General features: G+C 42.7%; 1 protein-coding gene across 1 annotated transcript; it reads right to left on the bottom strand.

The window, feature by feature from the left end:
• Positions 1-14,969: 14,969 nt before the first annotated feature.
• STEAP1 (STEAP family member 1) lies at positions 14,970-22,308 on the bottom strand (the record flags this gene model as incomplete). Its single annotated transcript, XM_082479570.1, has 4 exons — positions 14,970-15,227; positions 17,718-17,882; positions 19,571-20,083; positions 22,216-22,308. 4 exons carry the CDS (start codon positions 22,306-22,308, stop codon positions 14,970-14,972), a joined length of 1,029 nt encoding a protein of 342 aa, XP_082335696.1.
• Between the last annotated feature and the right edge of the window lie 5,392 nt (positions 22,309-27,700).

Raw genomic sequence — 27,700 nt, 5'->3', positions numbered from 1 at the left:
GGCGCCGGGTGCAGGCCGGTGGCCCCTCGGCGGGCTGGCGGGCGGCAGCGCGACGCGGGTACCAACCCCAGAGGAGCTCGGCGGGGCCCGGATCCTGGCCGGCATCTCCAGCTGCAACCACAACACCGCCCGTGACAAGAACGGCCACCCCACCGCCTGGCCGGTCGCCGCCGCGGCCGCCTCCGTCCCTCCCCACCCCGGGCAGAGCCCGGGCAGCGCTGCCAGGCCCTCCTTCCGCGCCACCGCCAGGCACCGGGGCTCCCTTCGCGGCTGCCGGGCCGCACCCAGCCCCGCTGCCCGACCCCCTTCGGGGGGTGACACGACACACTTCCCGACACCGCCAGGCCCGCCAGAGGCTGCCCGAAGACGGGGGAAGCCGCCTCGGGAGCCCGCCGCCACAGCAAGGGGCAGCGGAGAAAGCCCCGGGGGGCGACGGCGGGCGCGGCTGGCCTGAGGAGGCGCCCGGCGGGGATGGGGATAGGGCCCCCTCCCACCTCGGCCCCGGTGCCGCTCACCTCCTCCCGCCCGCCAGGAGGACCAGCGCCGCCGCTTCTCCTCCTCAGACTCCGGCCCCGCAGTGGCGGGCGGGCGGGAAGGCGGCGCCTCTCCTGGCGCTGCAGCCCGCCCCCTGCGCCCGCTCCGCCAGCGCGGCCGGGCGGCCAGCGGCGCGCTCCCGCCGGGGCTGAGGCGGCGGTCGGGGTGGCAGCGCTGGGGGTCGGCCGCCTGTGGGGAAAAGGCCCCGCTGTTACCCCCGGCCCCCGCTCACTGCGCTCCGGCCACAAGCCCCTCTCGGGCCGGCGCAACCCCACCGGCACACGCGGCCCCCGCGTCCCGCCGGCGCAGCGCCGGTGCCAGGGCGAGCCCACGGCCCTGAGGGCAAAGCGCACCTCTCCTCCCGGGCCCTGCCCGGCCTCGGCGGCTCCGGCCCAGGTTTGTTCTTCAGCGGGAACCCTCCTGCGGCCGCTTTTGCTTATTCTCTCCTGAGGGAGGGGTGCTGCGGGCCCTCAACCTCAATCATAGAATGGTTTGGGTTGGAAGGGACCTTTAAAGGCCATGTAGTCCAACCCCCCGGGAATGAGCAGGGACATCTTCAACTACATCAGGTTGCTCAGAGCCCCATCCAACCTGACCTTGACTGTTTCCGGGAATGGGGCATGGACCACCTCTCTGGGCAAGCTGTGCCAGTGTTTCACCACCCTCAGCGTAAAAAATTAATTCCGAGGGGTGTTGGATGTCCCTGTGGCCCAGGGCAGCTTCCCCGGGTGTGGGAGGCGGGGAGTTCGCTCCCCACGTTTGCTGTGTCTCTCACCTCTGTGCAGGTGGGAGCTGGGCTCTCATTTCAGTGCTACACAAAATGAGAGGACATATGGGGTTCAACCGCATAAAAGCAAAGCTAAACGCCAAGATCTGAATTCTATCTTGACTTGGCCAAGGAAATTTCCAGCTGAAGAAAAATAGACTATTTGGTGAAAAAGTGTAGCTTCTGATTTTAACATTTTCTGATTTATCAAATAAATTCCATCTTTTATTAAGCTATGCTGTATATATAACAATGTGTAACCCTCAACCCTTTGTGCATAACACATTTAAAACTGACCAACGCATCTAATGATGTGTCTTATGTTACAGCAAAAAAATAACCCATGCACACATGATTGAAAAGGAGCCATATGATCACAGTGAAACACTGAACATACCTGTTTTCATCCTTTCTGTGTGCATTAAATCTGTGTTTCTGTGGCGCATTAAATGAGAACTTAAGCAGAATGAACCATATAATCAATCCAAACATTTGTTTCAATACATAATCATGAACAACCATGCTGTAGAATTTGAAGAGGGCTGAGAAACATTTCCATTGTAGTTCAGAGGCCATTTTCCCCCTGATTATTAAATAAGTAATTCTCCTGACATTGAAAACATGTGTTTTAAAAGTATTTTTTAATTTGGTAAACAGATGCACAGAAAACCTGATTTTCCACACTGATTTTCCACACTGCCCTTTTAGCTCCCAGACAGTGAGGACTGCATTGATACTCCATGACATCAATGGAAAGGTGAGTCCATTGACAGGCTACTCAGAAATGCCCTTTCAATGGCGAGAACTAGCATTTCAGCCCTTCCAGTTTCTTGTTGTAATGTTCTCTTTTTCTTTGCTATTTGTTCAAAAGTTGTCATCCTAGGCTTGTTTTTCTGTAGCCAGTACAACTACAGTAGTAGGAGTTGAAAAATTTTAGTCCAACCAATAAATGTATTAAAAGAAAAAAGCAGTATATTCTTTTCTGCATTATTTGTGGCTGATTCTCCGTATATACTACTTTATGTGGCTCTTGTAGCCATAAAAGCGTTTACATTAAAATAGGCATATTTAGTCATGAGACTAACTCATGCACCTCAAAATGATCATGCATAATGAAAGTTGTCACAATCCTGTGTGATTGACCAATGGACCACTCAGTGGATGATGAGGAACTGGCTGGATGGTCACAAAGGGCTGCAGTCAATGGCTCAATGTCCAAGTGGCAAGCAGTGATGAGTGGTGTTCATCAGGGGTCGGTACTGGTCTGGTGCTGTTTAACATCTTTGTCAGCGACATGGATGTTGGGATAGAGTGCACCCTCAGCAAGTTTGCTGACTACACCAAGTTGTGTGGAGCAGTCAACATGCTGGAGGGAAGGGATGTCATCCAGAGTGATTGGGACAGGCTTGAGAGGTGGGCTTTTGTGAACCTCATGAAGTTCAACAGGGCCAAGTGCAAGGTCCTGCATGTGGACCGGGGCAATCCCATGCACAAATACAGGCTTGGCGGAGAATGGATTGCGAGCAGCCCTGTGGGGAAGGACTTGGGGGTGTTGATGGATGAGAAACTCAGCATGAGTTGGCAATGTGCCCTTGCAGCCCAGAAGGCCAGTCGTATCCTGGGCTGTATCAAAAGAAGCGTGGCCAGCAGGTCGAGGGAGGTGAGTCTGCCCCTCTACTCTGCTCTCGTGAGAACCCACCTGGAGTACTGTGTCCAGCTCTGGAGCCCTCAGCCTAGGAAAGACATGGACCTACTGGAGCAGGTCCAGAGGAGGGCCATGAAGATGATCAGAGAGCTGGAGCACCTCTCTTATGAAGACAGGCTGAGAGAGTTGGGGTTGTTCAGCCTGGAGAAGGGAAGGCTCTGGGGAGACCTTATAGCAGCCTTTCAGTATCTGAAGGGCACCCACAAGAAAGCTGGAGAGGGACTTTTTACAAGGGCATATAGTGAGAGGATGAGGGGTAATGGCTTCAGACTGAATTAAGGTAGATTTAGATTAGACATCAGGAAGAAATTTTTCCGCTATGAGGGTGGTGAGGCACTGGCACAGGTTGCCCAAGGAAGCTGTGGATGCTCCATCCCTGGAAGTGTTGAAGGCCAGGTTGGATGGGGCTCTGAACAGTCTGGTCTAGTGGGAGGTGTCCCTGGCCATGGCAGGGGTGTTGGAACTAGATGATCTTTAAGGTCCTTTCCAACCTAAACCATTCTATGATTCTATAATTCTATGATTCTTAATTTATTTGAATTATAGCCTTAATAGGAAGGCTGTAAATCTGAATGCTTGTGATTGTTTTCCTGTGGAATTTTTTAATATTATTACTGCAACATAAAGTCTTGAACAGAAGACTCAGACCTTTAGAAGATGATGCATTGGAAGATCTGTGGTGATTTAGTAACAGAGAGGGTGCTTTTCTTACACAGATAATGTGGTTAATGATCCTTGAATTCTGTTACCTGTTTCTTGTGCAGCTGTTTGGCCTGTGATTGCTCCCTAGCTATGTTTTCCATGGGAAAGCGTCACAGGTTCTGTCTTCCAGCCTGTGCATTGCAGGGTGTGCCAGCACCGACCCTGGTCCTTCATGTCTAACTCATCTGGGTTCCCACAGGTGTCATTCAGTGTAATTTCTTACCAACGTTGTTCATTTTTTCTCCAGTTGTTTCTCCTCTCACTAGGTGCAAACCTACCTAGCTTTGGCCTTTTTGCAAAGGGGCCTTTTTGGGTTGTAGTCATTTACCAACCTGTTGAACAGACACCACTAACTTGGTATCCGGTATATTTAAAAATTAAAATCGAGGCAGTTTGATCCCATGTTTTTCTTCCACCTTTCTGAGGTTTTGCAGTTTGATTATCCACATTTAAAATCCGGACTAAAGCAACTACAGCCTCCCTTCCATTGCTGTGTAACTGATCCATTCAAGCAGCAGAAGCATAAAGAGGCCCCCGTTTTGCATGGAGTTTAGCATGAGAGCAAGGATATATGCATATCTTTTATATACTTAAACTCTCTGCAAAATTGGACCATGTTTCTTTACTGAGATGATGAAATTGGATAGTTACAGTTCTCTCAGATATCCTGTTGAAGGGCTGTCTTAAACAATCTCTTAAAAAAAAAAGGAGATTATTTTCTCTTAGCAGGTGTTTTTCTTTCTTTAGCAAAGTCCAGGGCAGAATTATTATTTCTTCCTTTAAGGGATGGAACATAACAAAGGAGTTTCCAACTGGCAAATGGAAACAGATATTCTGGTTCTTCCTCTTGGCAAGGGGAAAGCAAAGCCCGGGGGATTTCCCCATGGAAAGAGAGTGAAAACAAACACACAAAAATTTGCTTCCTATTAGGGCAACAAACCCAAATACAATCATTTGGCATACTACCCTCAACACAGCTAATTTCATAACTTAGCAGAAAAATACAGTATTTCCCAGCCAGGAACATTCAGGCCAACTAATTTTTTCTTATGGCAGCCTGCAATTACTCTAAAAATAAAACTTATACCTCTTACCCATTCTTTGTAAGAATGGATCTGAGAGATTTACAAAATTGAAACCAATTTTTCTTTTCTTTTTGGTAGTAACAAATTGTAGTTTTGTTCTTTGCTTCTTTCTGATTTTTTAATTAATCTGATGTCATTGTTTACTTGAAAAGATGTCATTTTTTAATAGAGATACTATTTAAAAAAAACCCTAACCACTAACTAAACAAAGAAGAAAAATGAGCAGTAAATATCCTAACTAAAATATCTTCCCTTCCTTCACTCTTTGGATTTCATCAATTCGTGATGCCCCTTTTTCACTAACCGTCCAGGTACCACTGCTTGTTTCAGACCCTGTAGGACGTGAATTTCAGTAGTCAAAAGCAAGGAAAGAAAGACAAACTGAAAGAAATAAATATAAAAATTTAGGTATTCTTTTGAGGAGGAGAGGAGAGGAGAGGAGAGGAGAGGAGAGGAGAGGAGAGGAGAGGAGAGGAGAGGAGAGGAGAGGAGAGGAGAGGAGAGGAGAGGAGAGGAGAGGAGAGGAGAGGAGAGGAGAGGAGAGGAGAGGAGAGAAAAAAGAAAAAGGAAAAAAGAGAGAAAAAAGAGGAAGGCAGCATGAAGGAAAGAGAAGGGAAGCCTTTATAGAGCACAATTAATGAGCTACAGTTGAGAAATCTTAGCAAGTCATGCGACACAAGACAGGGTATCGCCTTATTCCCAAGAAGAATTCAAATTAATGATGATTCATCCAAAACAGACGACTCCCACAAAAAAAACCCAAAACCAACAAATCCAAAGCAACCAAAAGTATAGGAGATCCAGGCTTACAATTCTATTTCTAAGGCAATCCAAGTAGAAAAACAATGAGGGTTGTTTCTGCTTTTATGATCTAGCAGATTAATTTTATTCACCAGAAAGAAGCTGAAGGAAGGAAACCTCTCCTAGCTTTCTCTGACTATGGTTTTCCATAGCTATTGTTGAAGCCCAGTTAAGGGGTTTCAGGACCTTTGTTCTTGGCTTTGCATGGAGCACAAGGTCATGTATGACCTTTCTACTTCTCCCTGTAACTCTGAAACAACATTTGCTTTGTGATGTAAGTTATAGGTCAGAATTTTTCTTCTTGGTTTGTCCCTGCTCATGTTAGAAGGCATCTACAAAGTGAGACAGTAGGTTCTACAAGTGTGATCTTGTGCTTGCAACAATTGTTGGACTCAAATCCAGGCAAAAAATAGATTATTTTTATAATGCAAACAATTAAATCCAGAGCAAAACTTTCAGTCTGTTGGCTTGTTAACCAAGAACAGACGTATGTCCTTCCTAGTGAAGCACAGATATTGCAAAACTGAAAAACTTATTTAAAAAACAAGAATAGTTGCCTGAATGCTAAAGTAGTTGAGGGAAGCGTAGGCTAGATTGTGGCTTCACCATCATTTGACAGCCTAAGACTAGCGTGTTTGTTTTACTAAGAGGATTTTAGCTCTTTGAATTCAAAATTCCTTCACAAAACTGCAGACCACAAGTTTTTCTTGAGAGCAGAAGCGAAATGAAAGTTAATCAGGATTGCACTGTGTAGTATGTCGAATCATGGTTGTGAAAATGTAGAAATATATCATTTAACATGTGAAATCTTTTGTAACCTTCTTATTACGTATATATTGTCATAGGTTAGGTCTTCAGTTAGTTTATTCTGAACATTTTGTTTCACTGAATGGGACCATGTCAGCTGTGCAAAATATTCCCTGACAAATAAAAATGAAACCATGATAATTCGACAGCAACTTTGGACTGTGAGAGGAAAATCTGTATTTTTATAGAACAATGAAATACTAATTCTGTTCCCGGCCCTGTCAAGATTTATGTAGTTAATTCCACAGAAATGAACTGAGGCCAATGAGTTGCTACAGAGCCTGAGAGTTAAGCAGTTCTTTTCAAGATCAAGGCAGTAGCTTTTTCTTCTGGATTTAAATTGTCATTCCCAACACATTTGTGTTCCAGCCATAAAACTCAGAGGGGTGTATCAGTCTGGGAGTATACTCGAAGTATAGGAACATAAGAAACACTCTACTTGGTTAGACCAATAGCCTATCTAACCCATTAGTACATGTTCAAGAGCAGCAAAACAAAACGTTATTTAAGGAGAGCATGCAAGCCTGGCTGCTGTATGTTGTAATCTCTTCCCACATCCATATTTGTCTTAGTGGTGTCATAGGGTACATGCCTGCAAAATCCTTTTAGAATGAGAAAACGGAGGGAAAATGGCATTAAAAGGCCCAGTCAGTGCACAATACCCACCTTTTCATCTCCCAAACTTTTTGTAGGCTCTCAGTTTCCCCCTGCTTCATTCACCAACCCCCACCTCATTCTAGTAGCTAAGTGTATCCCATTCCCACTTACCCTATGTACTTCATTTTCTTCCTCACCATCCATCACCAATTTTCCCTTATTCTTTTAGCGCCTTGGTGTCAGAAAGGTTCCATAATTATATGGAAGAGTTTTGAGGGAGGAACTCAGAAATAACTAAGCAACTGTAGGATGTTAAAACAGGTCTGAATGAAACTGGGCAGTTTGTGAGGAGGGACTTTTGTGGCTCAGCTGCCGTGTTGTGATAGGCAGTGCTCCAGGCCAGGCTCTGGTAATGGGGAAACGGTAATAAATTTTAGTGCTGTTCCCTTCATACCACTGTCTTGATGGAGGGTACATGGCAGAACAGAGTCCATCTCAAACACTGGAGAAGGTGAACAATTTACTGGCAATTGTATCAAGGAGAAGGCAGACCTGAAGTATTTATGTGACTTCAGGGGACAAACCTGACTCTGAATAGCCAAACAGAAGTCCCATTGATTTCACTGGGAATTTTGCCTCTGCAAGAACTAAATGATGAGGATTAAATATTTGCAATAGAATAGTGATATCAGAACAAAGATAAAACAGAAGTTATTAGGAATTACTTTTCTGAACGTAGTCTAATGTACCATCTAATTCTCTGGTTTCAGCTGGTTCCTTATTTTGCATAAGTAATATTTAAGAGTGGCTTAGCTTCATTGTGTCCTACATAACGTTTTCCTTCATTTAGCACAGCATACTGTACACTTTACCAGGAAGTAAAGCAGCCATGTCTGCTCCACTATAAGCATAATCTATTTGAAGATAACTCAGATTGTTATGAAAAGTGGAGCAACATCTATGACTCATGTCTTCCCAGATTCAGAAACAGCATGTTCTTAATCCGTAATGAAATCTTACGGTTACACCTCAGAGAATAATTCCTGCAAGTCATAGAACCACTTGTAATCTTGCTGGTATTCATACATAGCAGTGGAATTTGAACAGATTTCCTGAGAAATGCCTCAAATGGTATTTCAGGGATGCAGAAGTGGGTGCAACGTAGTAGGTTCTGCAGGCCAAACTCTGCACACACCTGAGCTCTTTGCATTTGTTCATTCCATTCTCCAGCTCTGTGTGGATAACCAACCCTCACATTCCCTCTGTTTCAAGGATTCACTTCAGTTTTTTCAGAGTCTGTCCCATCTGTCATTCAGTTGTTCTCCATTTTACCTATCTCCCCGATTGTTCCTTCTATCTTGATTGATGTTGCATTAATCTCATTCAGTATCCTCCACCTACTTATTTTTGCCCTTTAAAGTCCATTGGGCTCCTTTACTGTTTCCTTTCGTAAGAAAATCTGAGCGCTTGCAACGTCTTCCTTCTTTTTTGTTCCAGATTTCCAATTGTCCTGTTCCTTCCCATTCCATGTTAATGCCTCTTTGCTTCATAGTCCTAGCCTTCCTCTGCCCCGGAATACCCTTTTGTCTGTCATTAATTATCTGGGAATAAATAATTTAGGATATTCATGTCCTTGTGAATGTACTAAATCTATATTGCAAATTAGAAAGCACCAGAGAAAGCCATCATTATTTTAATTACAGGTGCCATCAAACAGGTGTTATACTGATAAACTTTTGCAGAGGTGCTTGAGGTACCCTGCAACTGGCGCATTTTTTTCCCATCCTGGCTTTCAGGATTTTCAGGATTTCCTGTTAGAACACTTAGAATATTTTTGAATGAATGAGGTGCACTGTTAAGTTATTCTAGTATATGCACAGGTACAGGTGGACAGGCAAGAACAATTAGAGATGGGTTATGTGGCTATTCCTGAAGTCCGGCAATAAGATACTTCTCAACACTTCAAGTAATGGAGAAATTCACACGGAAAACTCCTTTTCAGTACAACACATCCAACAAAACACTGTAAGCGTGTATATAAAGACTGCACATGACTGCAAACTACAAGACTGTCTGTCTAGTTCAAAAAACTCCATACTTGCTTCGCTTCCTTTTCAATAGTGACTCCAAAGGTGAAATTTAAGAACCAAATACTTCTATCAGTAGCAGTGGTAATATTCTACCAGTCCCACAGGAACTACACATCTTTAACCAAGTCAAGGACATAGTATATTTATCTCAGTAATATACTTCCATGCTACAAAGATGAAATATACATGAAAAGAAACAAACAGAAAAGACAAAACAACTGCATCTTCTGTTGTATCACCTTTATTGGAAGTAGCTGTGGTCTTCTTGTTTATAAATTTATAGAGTTTGGTTCACTGACTGGTTTTATATTTTTTCATTTGAAAATCTCTGAAAACTTGTTATGTATACTTAATAAACTAGCCTCACCACACCCATTCAAATTTTACATTTAGTCTATGAAAAAGTTCAAACAATGATGCAAAAATTGAACCCTGATGCAACTGAATTCAATGAGATTTTTTTAAGCGGTCCAAGGTGTCAGCAAAAGAAATTGTTTTGCCATCAGCAACAGAATATGCTGATGGGATCAAGAAATCCTGGTGCTACTGAAAAAAAATCAGTGGCAGTGATCAGCTGTTGCCAGACACAGTGACTGCAACAGACTACGTTCTCCAGGGGTGGATTCAGAATGTTTTCAAAAATCTGTCTTTTTGTTTTGTTTGTTTAAATGATTCTGTTAATGCCATTTTAAGAAAATCAGCTTAACAGAAATTAGTCTGAATTTCAAAAATGGTTAACGTAACATTTCATGTTATCAAGGGACTAGAAACTATTGATGCAGCAGAAAAGAAGGGAAGATGTGAGATCATCATCTCTACAAATGAAGCCACGCAGCCCACAGTCACGCAGAGGTCAGTCAGTTTTGTATGGTTTTGGTGACAATTTCTAGAACACATTTTTGCCTACTGATTCATTGAAAACTAAGAAAGTAACAAATAAGTGAAGCAATGAAACATTCTTGCTATTGCAATAGGATGAAATAATTTAAGTTTTGAATCTTTGGAGCACTTGCAACCGTGCAGTTTAAGCTGCTTTAAGTTAAGCTGCCCCTTTGTGCCATTTCTCTTCTTGTCCTTCCTGCTGGCGTATGTGCATGGCTGTCAGGTGAATCAGACCAGTGTATGGATCTGGCTGAATCATTCTTTTCCCTGCTGCTTTTCCCTACTTTTCAACTGGATCCAATTGCCTGGTCTGATTAACTTCACAGCTTTAAACACTTGCAGAACTGAGAGAACAGAGAAAAGTGGCCAAAGGGAGGGCCTGCTTACAGTAAATCCTGCTGTCAACAGGAATTTACATTAAATCATAGCCAGCACAACCCTGGCTCTAGCTTTCTGGGCACTGATTGTTGGTACCACTTCTTGGGAATAGTATTCTGGCATCTGGCTATCCCAGGTAAATTTGACATAAAATTGCTCAAGTCCTTTCAACAATTTATGATTATCTCTCCAGAGTTTCAATTCTATGTCTCTGGCTTAAATACACCGGGGACATGTAACAACTGCAGGAAGTACTTTGCAGCCTTTGTAGAGGCATTGCAAAACCACTTACACTAGCGTGATAGATTCTTACCCCAAAATATGCCTGTATTCTTTTCCTCTCCTCGATGCCCTCACCATTCGTGGGCTTTTCCTGGTCTTTAATCAGTGTTTTTACAGATCACAGGTATCCCTCCAAAGCAATCCGCAACTAGATCTGCTTTTTCTTCCTTCTCACTAAATCTCCTCTGAATGATAGAATATGCAATCTGTCAGTTAAAAGATCTGTCAGGAAAAACGTGCTTTCATTACAATCCACTATGAATGTGTCGTATTTGCTTTTCACATCTTTGTCTTGTCTCCTTTGGAGACAGCAGGCTCGGCAACAGCATGGGGACAATGGTTCCCCTTGACATTTTTATTGTTCATGGCAGCAGCTCTTGTAGAGTCTACTGTGCCTGTTTACCCTTATACCTTGGATGTATATGACACAATGGCAGATACAGCATACATTGAAGCATTTAATGATCACAGTTGTATAAAAGTGTATACAAATAAGTGCCATAAAATTGCACATACATTGATTTTATGTATTATAGTAGTATATAGGCATATTAATACACTGAATTTTGAAATAGGTACATAAACATACAAACATTAAAAGGTACATATGCAATTATCTTAATTAGTGTTGAACTAAATCATGTTTATTAAAAAGGGAGAAAAAAAATACTGTCATTTTCTTCTGTAGCCCTTTAGAGCCCTTGCATGACCCTCCTCCCTCACTATTGTATCTGAATGCCTTAAAAGCTTGAAAATACTGTTGCAGTGTCCTGTAAAGTGTTACTGCTCCAGTTCTGCAGATTGAGAAGTGAGTTACTTAGAAGTAGTTTACTAAAGACTTACGAGGCAGGCTTGATATGAGGTCTCAAATTCTGGCTGTAAGCATTCAACGGTGGTTTCTAGAGAAATGGCTAGCTGTGAAACAGAAAACCTGGCTCCTACTTGAGACAATCAGCAGGCAAAAACCTGCTTGAATGTCTGGATGTCAGGTGTGATACAATCTTTCATAGATAGTATCATCTTTCATAGATAGTATCACACTATGTCAGTGTGATACTATCTTTCATAGATAGTATGCAAATTTCAGCTGGTAGAAGACACTTCTGGGTTTGCTCCTGGCCAATGCTAAAGAGAAAAATCTGAGGTGTGCTTAATGTCCCCAGCTGAATGATGAGCATAGAAGGTCAGTTTGCATAGTATGCAATGATTTTGAAATTGGTTTTCACCTGTAATTTATGTTAGGATTTCAACCCATATTAACAGATTGAAATTAATGAAGTTATGCTAGTTTGCACTACCTTGTGAAATAAGTGCATAGAGCAGGGTATTACAATAGGATACGATTACAATAGGACACTGCTTCCTTAGGACAAGATTTATCAGCCACTTGAAGTGGGATGAATCTAAATTTATCACTGCTGCACCATGAATAGAAGATAAATAAAGATGTACATGTATATACATTTTCTTTAGTACTTCCTGAAGGAGTTCTGTGGTTGTGATGTGTCTTGTTTTGATTTTATGCACTAAATACAACGATACGGACAACAGTTCCTTCCCACTGCTTGGATAAAGATGTATTACAACAGATGGCTCAAAAACTTTTTATAAAGTGATGAATACAGATAATGTGTTCATAGAGTTCTTGGTCTGTTTTCTAGTGGTGGTACCTATAGTGATTTCTCCAATAAGGATCTGTCTGTTAGTCTCCAAATTAGACAATATCTTACAGATTCAGAGAGAGGATGGTTTAAGAACTTGGACAAGAATTTCCAAGGGGCTAAACCAACTCTGGCATCAAAGTCCCATTTTCAAAAGTGACTTAGTGGCCTAAAACCTACTGCTGTGCAGTAAGATGCAGACTCCAAAGGCACAGAAACTTCCCTTCCAGCTTCTGTAAACTTCATAACCATACTGACTATACTCCTCTACTCAGTGCTCACTGATCTAGCTGATCCATAACAGAGCCCTTGTGCAAAAGATTTCAGTTGGTAATGGCGATAATAAGGTGAAAAGCCTCGAAGCCCGGTATCATTCCCTTGAACTATTTTGCTCTCTAAATGCATGCAAGTATTAATTTGCCTTGCTTTCTTGTTTTATACATACTATATGAATAGCTTTGAATGGCTTCTTCCATGGAGTGTCTTCATTCACCTCTTTTCAGTTATCAAGGGTCAGGTTCCGCTCTCTGTGCTGCATGCTTTGTTACCCCTGAAGCTGTTTATATTCCTTTGTGTCAGAGGGTTGGCTTCTATGACCAGCTGTAAACAATTAGTCCAACTATTTGACCAGAATTTGACAAAGTTGGAGATTGAATTGAATTCTCCAGAATTTCTACCTAAGGGAGCAGCAGGGCTGATTCTGGAGAGCACAATTTAACACAATTTAGCACATATTTCTATAAAACCAAATGTCATTCTTTTGAATGGATGCATACAGGGGTTGCTTGGAGTACTTACAGTCTCAGCTTTGCCCTAAGTAGTAAGTTTGAGCACATTTTATGAGAAGCTAGTGGACAATACTGAAGACAAAGGGATTTTTTTTGTCATTGCACTTGCCTCAACCTGTTCCATTCGAAAAATTATTTTATTAATTTTTTATGATTCCTGACAAAAAAAAGTGCAGGTAATATTCTGAATAAGCCTTTGGGAAATATTATTCTTTATCCCTAATATGACTTCTAAAATATTTTATTTATTTCATTTATAGAAATGTAAATGCTAATGCATTGACGACCACACTTTTCCTGTTCTGTTAGAAATTTCTTAGATTCACATTGCAGACTAGCTTCCTGTGTTTTAGAGAGTGTTTGACTCTGTCATGCATTACTGATTTGATACACAATGCCACTCATTTCAGTCTATATTATACAGGCCACCATGTCACCGGTTATTTTCACAGTACTACATTAAGTGCAAATAACAAGGCCAACTTTTAAATTGCAATAATTGAACGGAGTTATAACCAGGAAAATACAAAATGTAGTATCCCTGTAGCTATTTAATTTGCTATGTATGCTCAGTGTACCAAGTCCCCAAATGTACAACAGAATCGTTCGCTGCAGAATCGTTAGCACCATGTATTACATACTTTTTTATGCACATATTGTTTTCCTGTTTGCTTTAATACCAGAGCCATTACCAATTACAGTTCTCATTCAGATGATCCCAGCAATAGGTGGCATCATTAGTCCATGTCCTAGTCAACTCATGCAGGGAGACTGGCAGAAAAGTTCCTGATGCTGGGTAAAAATATTAACTACTGCATAGCATATTTAAAAATAGATACTATCAAATGAATTATTAATTAAAGACATTCAGCCAGACCTATGCAACATAAGGAAAGTGAGGTTTAATTAACTTATATGAAAATTTTTGTAAAAGCAAATGCATTCAGAAGAGATTTTACATTAAAATCTCACCAAATCAGTGTCAAGATTCAAATGCCTATTTTTAACGTTTTTCTTCCAGTCACACAATTGTGCTGGCCCTAGAATAAACAGCAAAACACATTTACCTGATGTGAGTTATCCCACTGGAATAATTTGTGCAAATAAAGTTTAGCACGTCAAGGGCTGCAGGCTTAGGTCAAAAGCATGGAAAATATCCAGCATCAGAAACAAAAGAACGTGTTCATGGAATAAAAGATGGGAAATGTTTTATCGTTTTAAGTAAACAGAGACACACCTAGTCCAGTATAAGATGGAGATCTGAGTGAAAAATCTCTTTTTTTAGACTGTGCCCAAGCCTCAGGAGAGATTTACCTTGTTCTGCTTGCCCAGTTGTCTTAAGTCCAAGACCTGGTGGGGATACACAGTTTCTGTCTGGCTCATGTGCCAAAGTCCCCATTCTGCAGAGTGAAACATAGGATGCAGGCAATAAGCCGGGCTGGGATGATAAATATGCTAGTTGTTGTCCCATTATAATACTGAGATTTAACAAGGGGACAAACATGGCTGTGGGAAGCAGAAAGCATTCCTGGGTTCTGTAGAGTAATCCCTTATTTACTTTCTGTGGTCATCTAGCAATGATTTGTGATTGCTTCTGCCTATGAAAGAATTACAACTGAGGCAATGAAGCCCTCGGATTTTAAAAGCGGTGAGTCAGAAGAAAGAAATGATCAAATGCTAGAACACCACATAGATTAAAGTGTACAATGAATATTTCCACCTTCTGTTTTAGCAAAGGTCCAAATTGCATCAAGTATCCCATACTCCTGAAGTCGAAATGGAAAGTGAAAAAGAAACATCTATTGAAAATATGAAAACAGAGTCTCACGAGTAAACATTTCATGGCCTTGAGCATATTTACATACATAGACAGGAAATGTCCATATTTGATCTACAGTCTGGAAGTCATGCTGGTTTGATTGGTTTGTGTGTTATCTTCCCAACCACATCTGATCTTTTTTATCCTCTTCCTAAAACATGGGAGGAGCAGTATGCATTTACAAAGCAGAACTACAATAGGAAGAAAAACTGCTACCATAAATGAAGGTGGTGTATACCAGATAAATTGGTTAACATCAACCCACTTATTCCAAGCAAACACCAGTGCGTGAACAGTGCATAGCAGCAGAGCTAAATATCCCATCTTGCTCTGAAAAGAGAAAGAAAATAGTAAGCTATTTATTTTTTTCAACTGCCCAGAAGAGTACTCTTTTAAGCAAATACAGAAATCAGGAAGGGCCTCAACCAACACACTTAAGTCGAAGAAAAGAGACCATTGGCTTTGAACTAAAATTTAAGACCTATTAATTTAAGAATCTAACTGTACCCCTCTATGCCACTGCAAGAGAAAACAGATGAGGCACATTTTTCAACTATTGCTGTGATAGTTAGCTAATATACAGAGGAGATCGTGGATTACAGGCTATTGTTGAAAAAGGGTCAATTCTCAATATCTCAATTTATAGATGTCATCTGTATCCTAAATTATTTCTGTGATAAATTATGAGTTCAAAAGCAGATTTATAAATGGCTTAATTGATTGCAAAGAAAAAATTTATGGTCAATTAGAAATTCTAATAAGTCTAGTACTATGACAAAAGCAATTGCACAACTACAGGAAACTCAAGTCTTTCAGTCCACTTACAGTGATAAGTTGGGCTTAGGATGTCTACAAAATTCAGAAGTAAAGGAAATTTTATGCTAGAGTTACTAGTAATTTTGAGTTTCTTGTTGCATAACAATCTTGATATTGTTAGAAAAATGGAATTAGTCATCAGTGAAGTCAAACACTGGCTTTCCAAGCGCTAAATTTACAGAATCTGATTTTCAAGTATAAAGGTTATTTGTTTATAAAACTAATCCAATATATTAGTATTAGTCTTCTGTGTTTCTTCACCATATTAATTTAATACTGAAAGCAATCATGCACTAGACCTGTCCATATAGATTCTCTGTAGAGCTGAAAACTTTTCCTACAAAGATGCAAGTGGGCAGAATCTCAAATCACTAACTATAGGAAGAGATACTGCATATTACAGCAAGTTTGCTGATGATACCAAGCTGTTTGGCGAGGTAGACACACTGGAGGGGAGGATGGACCTGGACAGGCTGCAGAGGTGGGCCCAAGCCAACCTCATGCAGTTCAACAAGGCCAAGTGCAAGGTCCTATATCTGGGTCGAGGCAATCCCAAGCACAAATACAGGCTCGGCAGGAATGGCTGGAGAGCAGCCCTGAGGAGAAGGACCTGGGAGTGCTGAGTGACGAGAAGCTCAACATGAGCCAGCAATTTGCGATCGCAGCCCAGAAGGCCAACCGTATCATGGGCTGCATCAAAAGAAGCGTGGCCAGCAGGTCAGAGGAGGTGATTCTGCCCCTCTACTTCACTCTCGTGAGACCCCACCTGAAGTACTGCATTCAGCTCCAGAGCACCCAACATAAGAAGGACATGGACCTGCTGGAGCATGTCCAGAGCCACGAGGATGATCCGAGGGCTGGAGCACCTCTCCTATAAGAGGCTGAAAGAGTTGGGGCTGTTCAGCCTGGAGAAGAGAAGGCTCTGGGGAGATCTTATTGCAGCCTTCCAGTACCTAAAGGGGACCTACAGGAGGGCTGGGGAAGGACTTTTTCCTTGGGCACGTAGTGATAGGACATGGGGGAATGGCTTTAAACTGGAAGAGGGTAGGTTTAGATTAAACATTAGGAAGAAGTTTTTCACTTTGAGGGTGGTAAGGCACTGCAACAGGTTGCCCAGAGAGGTTGTTGAGGCTGCATCCCTCGAGGTGTTCAAGGCCAGGCTGGATGTGGCCTTGGGCAACCTGGTCTAGTGGCAGGTGTCCCTGCCTATGGCAGGGGGGTTGGAACTCGATGATCTTCAAGGTCCTTTCCAACCTAAACCATTCTATGATTCTATGGTAATACAGGAGAACTAAGAGCAAAGCAGATACTTAAGTGATTGAAGCAAACGCATCTGTAGCAAACTCAGAACTGGCTGGATTTGATTATGCATCTCTTCTAAGATGTCTCCTTTTCAGAATGCACCTTTTTGGAGGGTGTTATGCAGCTAATAATGGAAGATGGAAAACCTTGGCGCGTATTGGGCTGAAGCCTACACCTGGACTTTCCAGCCACCTGGTACTGCTCAGGCAGTAAAGAATTGCCAAAACAGCTCCAGAGGAGCAAGAAGCAATTCTCCTTGTGTAGTGGAATCCCATGTTGTATGGGAACAGCATTGGCTGGTACAATACCACCTAATCCCAATTCAGCAGGACACAGGGCGTTCCTGAACCATAAGATGCCCAGAAGGTGACTGAAATGCCTTCAGCACCAGAGGTCTTTGACCCAAGAACAGGTCCTAAAGGGACAACTGCTGCTGGTTACCAGGTCAGAGGAGCAAAAAAGTGGTTTGGAGTTGTCTTTCTTCCCACTCCATACCCTGCACCTTACAACCTTTTCTCCTGAAAAAATAACAAATAAAATTAACATTTCTTGCAAAGCAATTAATGAAGAGTGCAGAACAAACTTTTAGATTGGTTTCACTTCTTCTGTCTTTGATATTTCCAACTCCTAATGGTCTTAGTTGACAACATACAGTCCTACAAATGAGGACTAATGACATGCAATAATAACATTTATGAGTACCTGAATGTAGTGGAACTCTCTCCAGGTCAAAGAGTGACTGACAGATGGGATTGATGTTATTGCCAACAAGGCCAGCAAAGCAAGTCCCAGAATGCCTAGAGACACATAAATTTCCATTCTCCAAACATCGTGTTCAATCCAGGCATTTTCTTTTTTTTGTTTGACCTGCCGAAAGAACACCATATTCAAAATGACAGACTGGCGTGCCTAGCCATTTGTGTGAAATACAGATTTTCACTGTAATATTCAGGAAATAAGCCAAGAAACACAGTGTTTTTATTTGTTTGAATGTCTCTGAATGTAACTGCTCTTTACTTCTGATGACAAAGTCTCCACTAGTATCTGCAGAGTAAAGGTGGGCTTTAAGGAAGAGCAATTTAGACTTCATCAGCATCTTGGCCCAGGAAAGACTGGTTCTGAGGCTGGTCAGCCTGCCTTCACAGCAGGACAAGTCTTATTCTTTGACAAAAAAATCTATCTATGGCTAAATACCATATTTGGTAATTATAACAACAGGAAATATATTAACAGCATTATTTTAGGGAGCCAATTCAGCAGGCATTCTTAATGATGGTATCCTGCCAGGATAGTTGTTTAGCTCTATTTTTTTAAAAACAACGACTTGGTACATTCAGCTGCACTGAATATGATGGTTGGTATGGATGAACAGGTGATTTTAATAAACTGATGTCAAAGCTTATCCTATTTATGAGTACTTGCAACAGTCCTTCGGATGCTGCTAGTGATCACTATGGCGTAATATGCCCCAAATACAATAATTTCTTCATCTTGAGGACTGGAATCTCAAGGAAATTTCTGGTAATCCATTCAAGTAAAATTACTGGTAAGGCTGACTTCAGAGTTTTCAACAGGTAGTTCAACTGTTTACAGAATTCTTCAGAAACTGATAACATCATACTGTGGTTTTAACAAAACTTTAGATTAGACTTTGAGGGTAATAAGGATGTACATTTGCAGTCTATACCTTATATTGGAATATTCCTTATACTGCAATACTCATGACACTCAAGGCGATATGCAAGTATTAGGAACCCTCTAGTCACAGAGGATCTTCAAGACCTTTGCCAGCCAATTATTGCCAATGACAGTTTCAGAGCACTGGAACAGGCTGCCCAGAGAGGTTGTGGAGTCTCCTTCTCTGGAGTTATTCAAAGCCCGCCTGGATGCGTTCCTTTCCAAGCTGCTCTAGGTGAACCTGCTCTGGCAGGGGGGTTGGACTAGATGAGTTCCAAAGGTCCCTTCCAACCCTGACCATTCTGCGATTCGGTGACTCTGTGACTCAGAAGCATGATTGAATTTCTATCTTCCAACAAGGTAGTGTGCATCAGCCTAATTGTGGAGCCAGCAGTGTTCACAAATTTAGTTTCTGGCAAATACAGATTATTGTGATTTAGGTCAGCCCTCCTTCATTGCTGGTTACTTCACTTTACAAAGAATATGTCTAAAAATTGTGTGTACTCAGTTTTTGTCAATAGTCAGATTCTACTGGTGCAGAGAAGATTAATCCACACTAAACTAACAGTGTACCAAAGACTTAAATGTTCCTGTGAGGCAGGTATAATTATGTGCATTTCACAGAGAGATAAAAAATCCCAAATGAAGAAAATGACTTCTTTAATATACGCTGGCCCAGATGTGATGACTCTTGACTCTCTATTACATACTTTAACAACTAGGTCCTGCTCCATCCCTTAACAGTGCTCTGTGGCGATCTGCTTCAAAATAAAATGAAGGCAATGAAAATGGCTTCCCCCCCCCTCCAGATTTGTTTGAATAACCAAAACAAGGATTTTCTGAATACAGAAGAGTTGGCATTTGCATGCCCATCATACCTGCTGGAATGCCCAGTTCAGCAGCTTGTATCTGTATGATCTTCTCATTGGATAGCATAAGCTATAGCAGGCGTGCATTGCAGCGAAGAAGAAACTGAGAAGTCCAAATTGCTTTCTTGATAACATCCATCTATCCAACCACTGCGGAAACCTTTTATACTTGGTGCCAAAGTACAGCTGGAAACCAGCAGCTAATATTCCTGGTAAATATACTAGTGCTAAAAGGGTGATTGAAACCACTGGTAAAACTTTGTTTATGACAAGGACTGGAATTTTATAGAAAACATTTTCCTTTCTCGTTATAAAAGGATATATGACATCTCTCATGGAAGTGTAAATAAATGTTAATAATGAGATCGCAGATGCTATCTTCATTGGCAAGTGCCACTTGGGGAACAGACCCTGCTTGCAGTGTTGTTCTGAAGAGTGTTCAAACTCACCAAAATGGTGTGCTTGATGTAAATTAAAAAGTGCAGCTGCTTCTGGTGGATTGGTGACTTGCATATCCACATTCTGGAAAGGACAGAAAGGAAATACCAAGTGAGTTCAAGAGAAGGTTAAAAACTTCAGTAATGACAGTATTTGCCATCATGGCTTTTGTACCGTACTGGACTGAAACCATATACAAAACATACACACTATTAAAGACAAGGCAGCTTGAAAACATAACATTTCAAGCAAGGTACTTTTAGCATAGATTTCTCATTTGTCATTCATTATCTGTGGTAATTTCAAAATAATTTTTAATTCCAGGAAGTTAACTACACCGCAAGGGAAGATGGATTACCTTATGCAAAGCATCATTACAGCTTCTTATGATAGGAGCTACAGATTTCAAATGTCAAATTTCAGCTACAGACTTAATGATGCAGCCCAAATAATATGCATAATAACAGAATCCAGAGTCAAGACAATAAAATATTTCATTCAGTCACTGCTATTTTAATGACATTTAATTGGGGGAATAAGGATGAAAGTTGAAATGTTTGGGATCCAGCATATTAAAGCAGCTGCACATCTGTCAACTCCAGCATCAAGTCCCGTGGTCTTCTTCCTCTCTTTCACAAATGTAATAGTGTTCTCTTAACTTCTATGAAAACTTGTGAAACTGAGTAACTTTGGTTTAAAAAGGTGAATTTTCAGCTGCTAAGTAGGCATGGTTTGATTATAGTCTCACAGAAGATCTTGGCAGAATTATCACAGACTATGGAAGGAGCTAAGCTAGTACAAAATTTTAGTGTAATATTATAAACTATTTTACACCAAGATAATATATTTAAAGATTGTCCCATAGTTATAGTTCATGGAAGAGGTACATGATCAGTATACATAGAAAATTAAAATACGTGTACCAACAGCAGGACATTGCACTTGGTGCAGCAGACAGCTATCCAGGGGTGGAAACTGAGAACTGATTACATTAGGTAATAAACATGTAAGTCCTTTAATATTCCATTGAAGTATAAAGTAAAACTGAACTAATGCTGCAATAGCTTAGCTTTAGAGTGACTGATGTGGCAGATATCTGGACCTCCAGAAAGCAAAATGGCACTTTCCGTTTTGAGGACGGCAAATAACTAACTTAGTTTGAAAGTTGAAAGTTAGCGTTCTGCTAGGATACAGGAGATCTTCCTATCTCAGCAATATTATCTGGCTTTATTCTTAGGAATCAAATATTACATTGAAGCTGATTAAGTACTCAATTCAAACAAGGTACCACTTGTAAATAATGCAAGGGTACGTGGGTACAAGTCTTGTGTTTGTCTTCAATGATACATAGGTGTTTTGATTTAACAGAGAGATAAAAAATGTATGCTGGTATCTTGCTGTAAAATCCTAATTGGAGACAAGGTAGCCTTTTTCCCATGTCTGGCTGACTCTTCTACAGTGCCTCACAGTAAATTTAAAGGACGTTAGGATTTTTTAGCTGAATAGCTACTACCTGTTTATCTGACGATAAAAGCATATCTTTCTAACAATGAAGGTGTAGCCTGAGTAACTTTTATTCTCTAGTGTTGGAAGAAAAGTAGAGTGTAGTCTATGCATTGCAGGATCAGAAGTTGGTATAAGTTATAGAAACTGAGATTCACATCTGAACCAAGTTTGTCCTACAGATACCCATTTCTTGAAAAGAGTCTGTAAAGCCTAATTCAGTATTTCACAGCCTGTGAGACAGTTCACGTTAGAATAGAAAACTATAGCTTGAACTACTTCTGTGCATCAGCAGTTGCAGAGGCAAATGCTGTTGGAGTGGATTTTTTTTCTGGAATTTTTTGTGTGGTGTGGAAAACTTACTGAATGTGATATGGCAATTATGAAGATTTCTCCAAAGTTAAATTTTATATTCCTGTATAAAAATCCCAAATTATTTCTACAGAGCTTTGCTCATCTGGTAAAATACAACTAGCAACTAACCTCATGTAGTTTTTAGCTGCCCCAAACTGTGTATTTTTTAGCATGGTCTGTGATTAAATTGAATGAGATGCTCTTTATCTTTTTATCTCTTCATGTCAATATTGTGACAAGCCTTTAGAAGTATTGATGGTAGGCTGGTGTGATGGGAACACAGTGTTTCTGGACAAAATCGAATGAAAAATTGCAATATTTTGTGTGCCATATGAGCTGCTTTTTTACAGAAACATTACCAAGTTGCTAAGGTTTCCTGTATTTCTTCTCGGCATGATGCTCTGACCTGCATTCTGATCAATGGCGCGATTATCACCTTCCCTCTTCTCCATGGCGGAAACTCCCTGCAAAACAAACACAGGATGTAAAACAGGTTTTGAAATGCCCTACTGGAACTTTGAAGCCTATTTTCCCTGGGAATGTTTTCTTCCCTGTCCTCTGCCCATTTGCTGGAAAAGGTACGATAATCTAGGGAAAGGAAAGTCTGTTCTCTGAGAAGATAACAGAAAAGCTCAGCTTGTTCTTTAAGTAAAGTGGAGACTAAAGGAGGATATGAATCAACAGAAGAAAATCACAGATGAACAAAATAATAAAGCTAAATGCTTATGTCGCCAGTGGAATGAATTAATTAATTCAGGATGAAAGTTTTTAAATTGCTACAATAAAGTTTGAAAAAGCTTACAGAAATAACAGGTTAAAAGTTATGAAGATGGATTTTGGTAAGTTCATGAGACTTGCTGATGCAAGAAACTCATGCAAATGTGTTGTTCCTAATATTTTTCAGGATTTAGGTTTTAGGATTGGTCTACCTGACAGTCACTCTGTGGCTTTAGAGGTATATTCTCACTCTGAGATTGTCGGGAAACTCCAGCTGGAGCTTCACTCACGCTGTTCCAAGGTACACACACAATACTCATCACTCAGAAGTACCAGCAGAAATGGTTCTAAGCTATTAAGGACTACAAGAAATCAGAAGCCAGAAAAAATAAAAAGGAAGAGAATGGATAAACATATGTTTCTGAAAATCCTAGGATAGCAGGAAAACAGTATCTTGAAGGCCATAAAATAACTACAAGGGCTGCAAGGACCCTGCAACAAGGACTTCCCAGGCATGCATTACACTGCTGCACACTGCAGGAGGAGAGGCACAGGCACCACACCACTGGAAGCTCAGGGTGCCATACCACAGCCTGACTTTCTGTGGCTACCTTTAAGACAGTGACTGGGTAGCTCCTCCATGTACCTTCCTACTGAACAGCTGAATTACTGGATATGAAACTGTTTTGCTAACTACCGATTCTTTTATATCCATAAACCTTTTGGGAAATTGTATGGACAAATCAGACTTTGGCAGTTGTCCTTTTTTGGCTGTCTGGTTCCTTCAGTGTATGAGTCCTATTGTCTGCTATGAGGGTTTGCTTTCTGCCAGGTCACCAGACTCCTGAAGCCGAAGTATTCTTTTCCTAAGTATTTCTCTTTGGATTTTTCCCTCCTGCTAGCAAGCTCTCCCTTTGGGCATAACCTTTCAGCCAAGTGTTGCAGAGTAGGGTCAACAAGAGCTTCTGCCTGAAGGTCATGCTGTTAACCCCTTCCTACACCAGCTAATGGATGGTTTGTATGTCCTGCACGTAAGAAAGCATGGGCTGATGAAGGCACATTTATATTTTTTCCCGCTATTCCTAGGGCTAGTCCCAGTGATTTTATCACAAGTTTCGGTGTATCAGATATCTTCATAAAACCTCAGGTCCTGCAGTCCCGTGATTAGTTAAGAATTTCTATTTTTATATGTTTTAATATACTGTATTTCTGGCTGTTACAATGGCATAGAATAGTTTACAAACAGAACTCAGTATAATATACTTACCTGGAAAAAAATACTCACAAATACAGTGAGGTCCAGATCTATTTTTAAGAGAACTCAGAATATGAAAGGCAGTCACTGTTTTTGAGGCCTAGCCTCTGCTTTTTAGAGTCTGATGTGGAAAAAAAAGGATGTAAACTTATAGACTGACTTTTTACTCTTTTAGGTAATGAAATTGACTTCTTAAAATTGTTAAAACAGCTTGTGGCTCAGTTATTTGCTGCTTCTTTTTTTTTTTTTTTTGTACTCCACTGAGCTTTCAACCAGTCTACATGAGCTTACATAGTGATCCCGCCACTTCATAACTCTCCTCTTCTGACTACCACACTATCTTAGGGGTCCAAAAGTGTTATTTTAGATAGGGAAGCTCTATGCGGAAGAGCTTGACTCCCCTGATTCTCATGCTGCTATCACTCTTCATCTAGAAAATTTAGAAATGAAGAGTCCAGTACTAGCTTCTAGCTAAAGGTTTGTATTGATGAGGATGTAGTAAATGATAGCATGATGGGAAAAAAAATCCATAAACTAGAATGCCAGATGCTGATCCTAAAACCTGATTTATTGGTTCTTTCAGGTAACAATGTTTAATACAATGCTAAATACAGTGTTAATGGTTTATGTAGCAGAAGACAAAATGGAAAGAAAAAAGAAAGCGTGTGTGAATGAATGCATGTGCTCATCCTTGGAAATATGGGTTACAGCCATGCGACTGGATGCAAGGAAACATAGGTGCCGAACCATAATAGTCCACTTGGCTTCTGATACCGGAGTTAACACAAAATTATTTCTTGGGTACATCCAATAACAAAGCACAGTAATCGTCTTGGAAAACCCTAAAGAAAAGACATTTATAATTCCACTATTCGGTGCCTTGTGAACTGCCAGAAAGGAGTCATCTACAGCATGTGTCTTTTTGGAACACATCTGAAGAAAAAAATTGAGGAGTCCTGCGAGAGACACAAACTAATCAGTTACAGCCCTATCTATGTCACAACTGTTATGAAAGAAAACATTTGTAGTAATGTCCATCCTCGGAGCAAATCCTTCTTCTGTGGAAGTCAGCTGTGAATGAGGATGGAGGATGTCCAGCTGCAGAAAGCCAAGTTTCCAACGCTGTGAGTACGCTACTGCATTTTGTACCGAGAAAACAGGCTCATTATAATGCTGCACCAACGGGGACCCACACTGCGCAGACATTACCCCGACAAAACATCATCCAAAGACAATGAGAGGTTTTCCTGAGTAAGGGGTTTCAGAGCTGGCTCCACGAAAAAAAAGAAAAATGGGTAAAATAAACAGGCTATGATAATAATGATGAGGTGATGGAAGAGGCACGGGACGGTGACTGCACCCCTCTCCTTTGGCACCATCGGAAAATGACAGCGCGAAAGCGTTGAGGGATAACTGTCTCGCTTTTGAAGTGCCCGCTGCGCCGTGCAGGACGGGGTACGCGCTCGGGACGCGAGTAAATCACTTTCCCTGCTCTTCAAAAATTCTGCTGAGCTCTGTGGAAAACCTAATAGAAACCCGGGGGGGTGTGTGTGGGGGGGTGGGTTGGAGCAGGAGAGCGTCGATCGGCGCTTCTCCTCGGTCAGAGTGCGCCCGGGGCGGCCCACGCCGGCCGGGGCAGGAGCGGGTGGGCTGCCAGCCCGACGCCCGGCCGCTTCACCCCGCTGCCCGGGGGAGGCCGGGACCCGCGGGGAGCCCGACCCCGCTCCCACCGGGAGGGGTACCCGTCCCGTCCCGTCCCGTCCCGTCCCGTCCCGTCCGGTCCGGTCCGGTCCCGACGGCGGCGGCGGGGCGGGCGGGGCCCCGTGCCGGAACCCGGCCGCAGCACGGCCACGCGGGCGCGGCGCGGTCGCCTTCCCGGGGCTCACCCACCTCTGCCCGCCGTCAGCGCAGCCTCTTCTTCCCGCCGGAGCCCCCGCCGCGGGAGGGCGGGGGGGGGGGGGGGCGGCGGTAGCGGCGGGTCCCGGCTCGGCTCCGTCAGCAGCGGGGCAGCCCTGGCCGGCGGCGGTGCCCGGCCGCGGCGCGGCTCTGTCGGGGAAGGCGGGCTCAGGTCGGCCGCGGGGCGCCCGCCGGGCTCTGAGGAGGGGAGCGGCGGGGGGCGGCCGCAGCCTCCACCTCCCCTCCCCGGCTCCGCCTTCCGCGCCCACCCCGCTCCCCTCCGCGCCGGCGGAGCGCAACCCGGGGTCCCGTCCCGCGGAGGGCGGCGGGGCGGCGTGGCTTCGGGGTCTCGGCTCCGGCACAGCCCGGGGTCGCGGTGCCCGGGCCGGCCGCCCCACGGAGTTCCCGGCCGTGGGTCTGCTGGGGCCTCGGCTGGACAAAGGGCGCATTCACCTGCGCCCTCCCCGCCCCGCAGGAGGGAGGAGGAGGAGGAAGAGGCGCGGAGGTGCGCTGCCTCCCCGGGCGCCCCTCTCCTCCGCCAACCCGCCTCCGACCAGCGGCTCCGCGCCCGCCGCCGGGGCGCACAGGAGGGTTTGCCGGAGGGTGCTGCGGGGGACCGGTGGACCGGGGGGCGGCTGCCCCCGCCCCACCGGCTGCCCGCTACGTGCACCCCTTCAGATCCCTATCCGGCAAACCTTCTCCCTGACTTTCAGTCCCTTCTTCCTTCCCCAGCGCTTCTTCCAGACCTGTCGCTCTCCCAAACCTGACAAAACGCTGCATTAAATCCTGCTTCTAATACGAGCAGTCCTCACTTCAAAAATTATATATATATCTATTTCCAAATAAGATGATCTCGTACCTTTTTTTTTTTTTTTTCTATGCTGGCTATTCTGAAAAGGCAGTTGTGTCCTGAAAGTTTAGTCACACTATAGTGTGAACTATCATTATCTTGTGAAAGCTATGTTTTAGTGGATATTTCGACATTTAGTGGCTTACTGACATTGCAGAAAACATGACCAGTCTGTCTCAGAAAATTTTCCATTTCTTCATGCAGAGCTTATTGTCTCTTTCTCAGGATGTCTTCACAGAAATGATGCCAAGTTCCATCTTTTTTTCTGTCTTGGGAATATATTTTTTCTTCTTTTCAGTAGATGTTAAGTAGGCATAGACTCCAGCTGAATGCTACATCTGGCAGAAAAGAGGAGAATGCCTTAGGAGAGATAAAAGCTAGAATAATTGATTCTGCTGTTTTAAAACAAAACCTTAACTTCTGATTTTTCTTTATAGTTGCCTTCATTAAAGTTTTTGTCCTTTGCATGAAGGCTATTTGCCACGTACTTTCCATTAGTTACTTTTTTTGCAAGGGATGCTAACTTTTGTAGGCTCTGACTTTGTGAAAGTGCCGTTTGGTTTTCTTTTCTACTCCTTTTTTTGCACCGCCTTTTTTTTTTTGTTGTCGTCGTCCCCCCCCCCCGCCCTTAGTTCCCAGTACATACCATCAGCAGGGTGACGCCTGGCGGTGGGAGCGCAGGGGAGGAGGCTGCCTGACGCAAGGTGTACCGGGCCGCTCTCACACACCGGCTAAATGAGAATTTGTAGTGCAAAGGGCTAAAAGCATCGTCTTATTCCAAGAGAACTCCATAAAGCTCTCCTCAGAAGTTCTGATGTAAGTAAGTGTTATGGGGACTACATTTATGGACCAAAAGGTAGCTCAAGATGCTGAGAGATTTCAGCATCTGGATTTCCTATCTTAAGGACAAAATATCCTTAAAATATAAAATATCCTTAAGATATCCTTGGCTTTTTCATAAAACACTCAAGAGCTAGGCTCCTGCGTAAGCATTCTCAGAAGATGAGATGAAAAGCCAAAGTGAACCTGGCTATTAAATAAGTACCTAGTAAGCTGCTCTGCACAGATGTTCCTCGGTATCTTTGGACAAGCAATCTCCTCCCTAGTCTCTGCATCCTGAGTACTA

The sequence above is a fragment of the Vanellus vanellus genome (assembly GCF_965231255.1).
Source record: "Vanellus vanellus genome assembly, chromosome: 2".
Classification (NCBI taxonomy): domain Eukaryota; kingdom Metazoa; phylum Chordata; class Aves; order Charadriiformes; family Charadriidae; genus Vanellus; species Vanellus vanellus.
The sequence above is the reverse complement of the archived record's forward strand: the minus strand, read 5'-3'. Positions and strand labels throughout refer to the sequence as shown.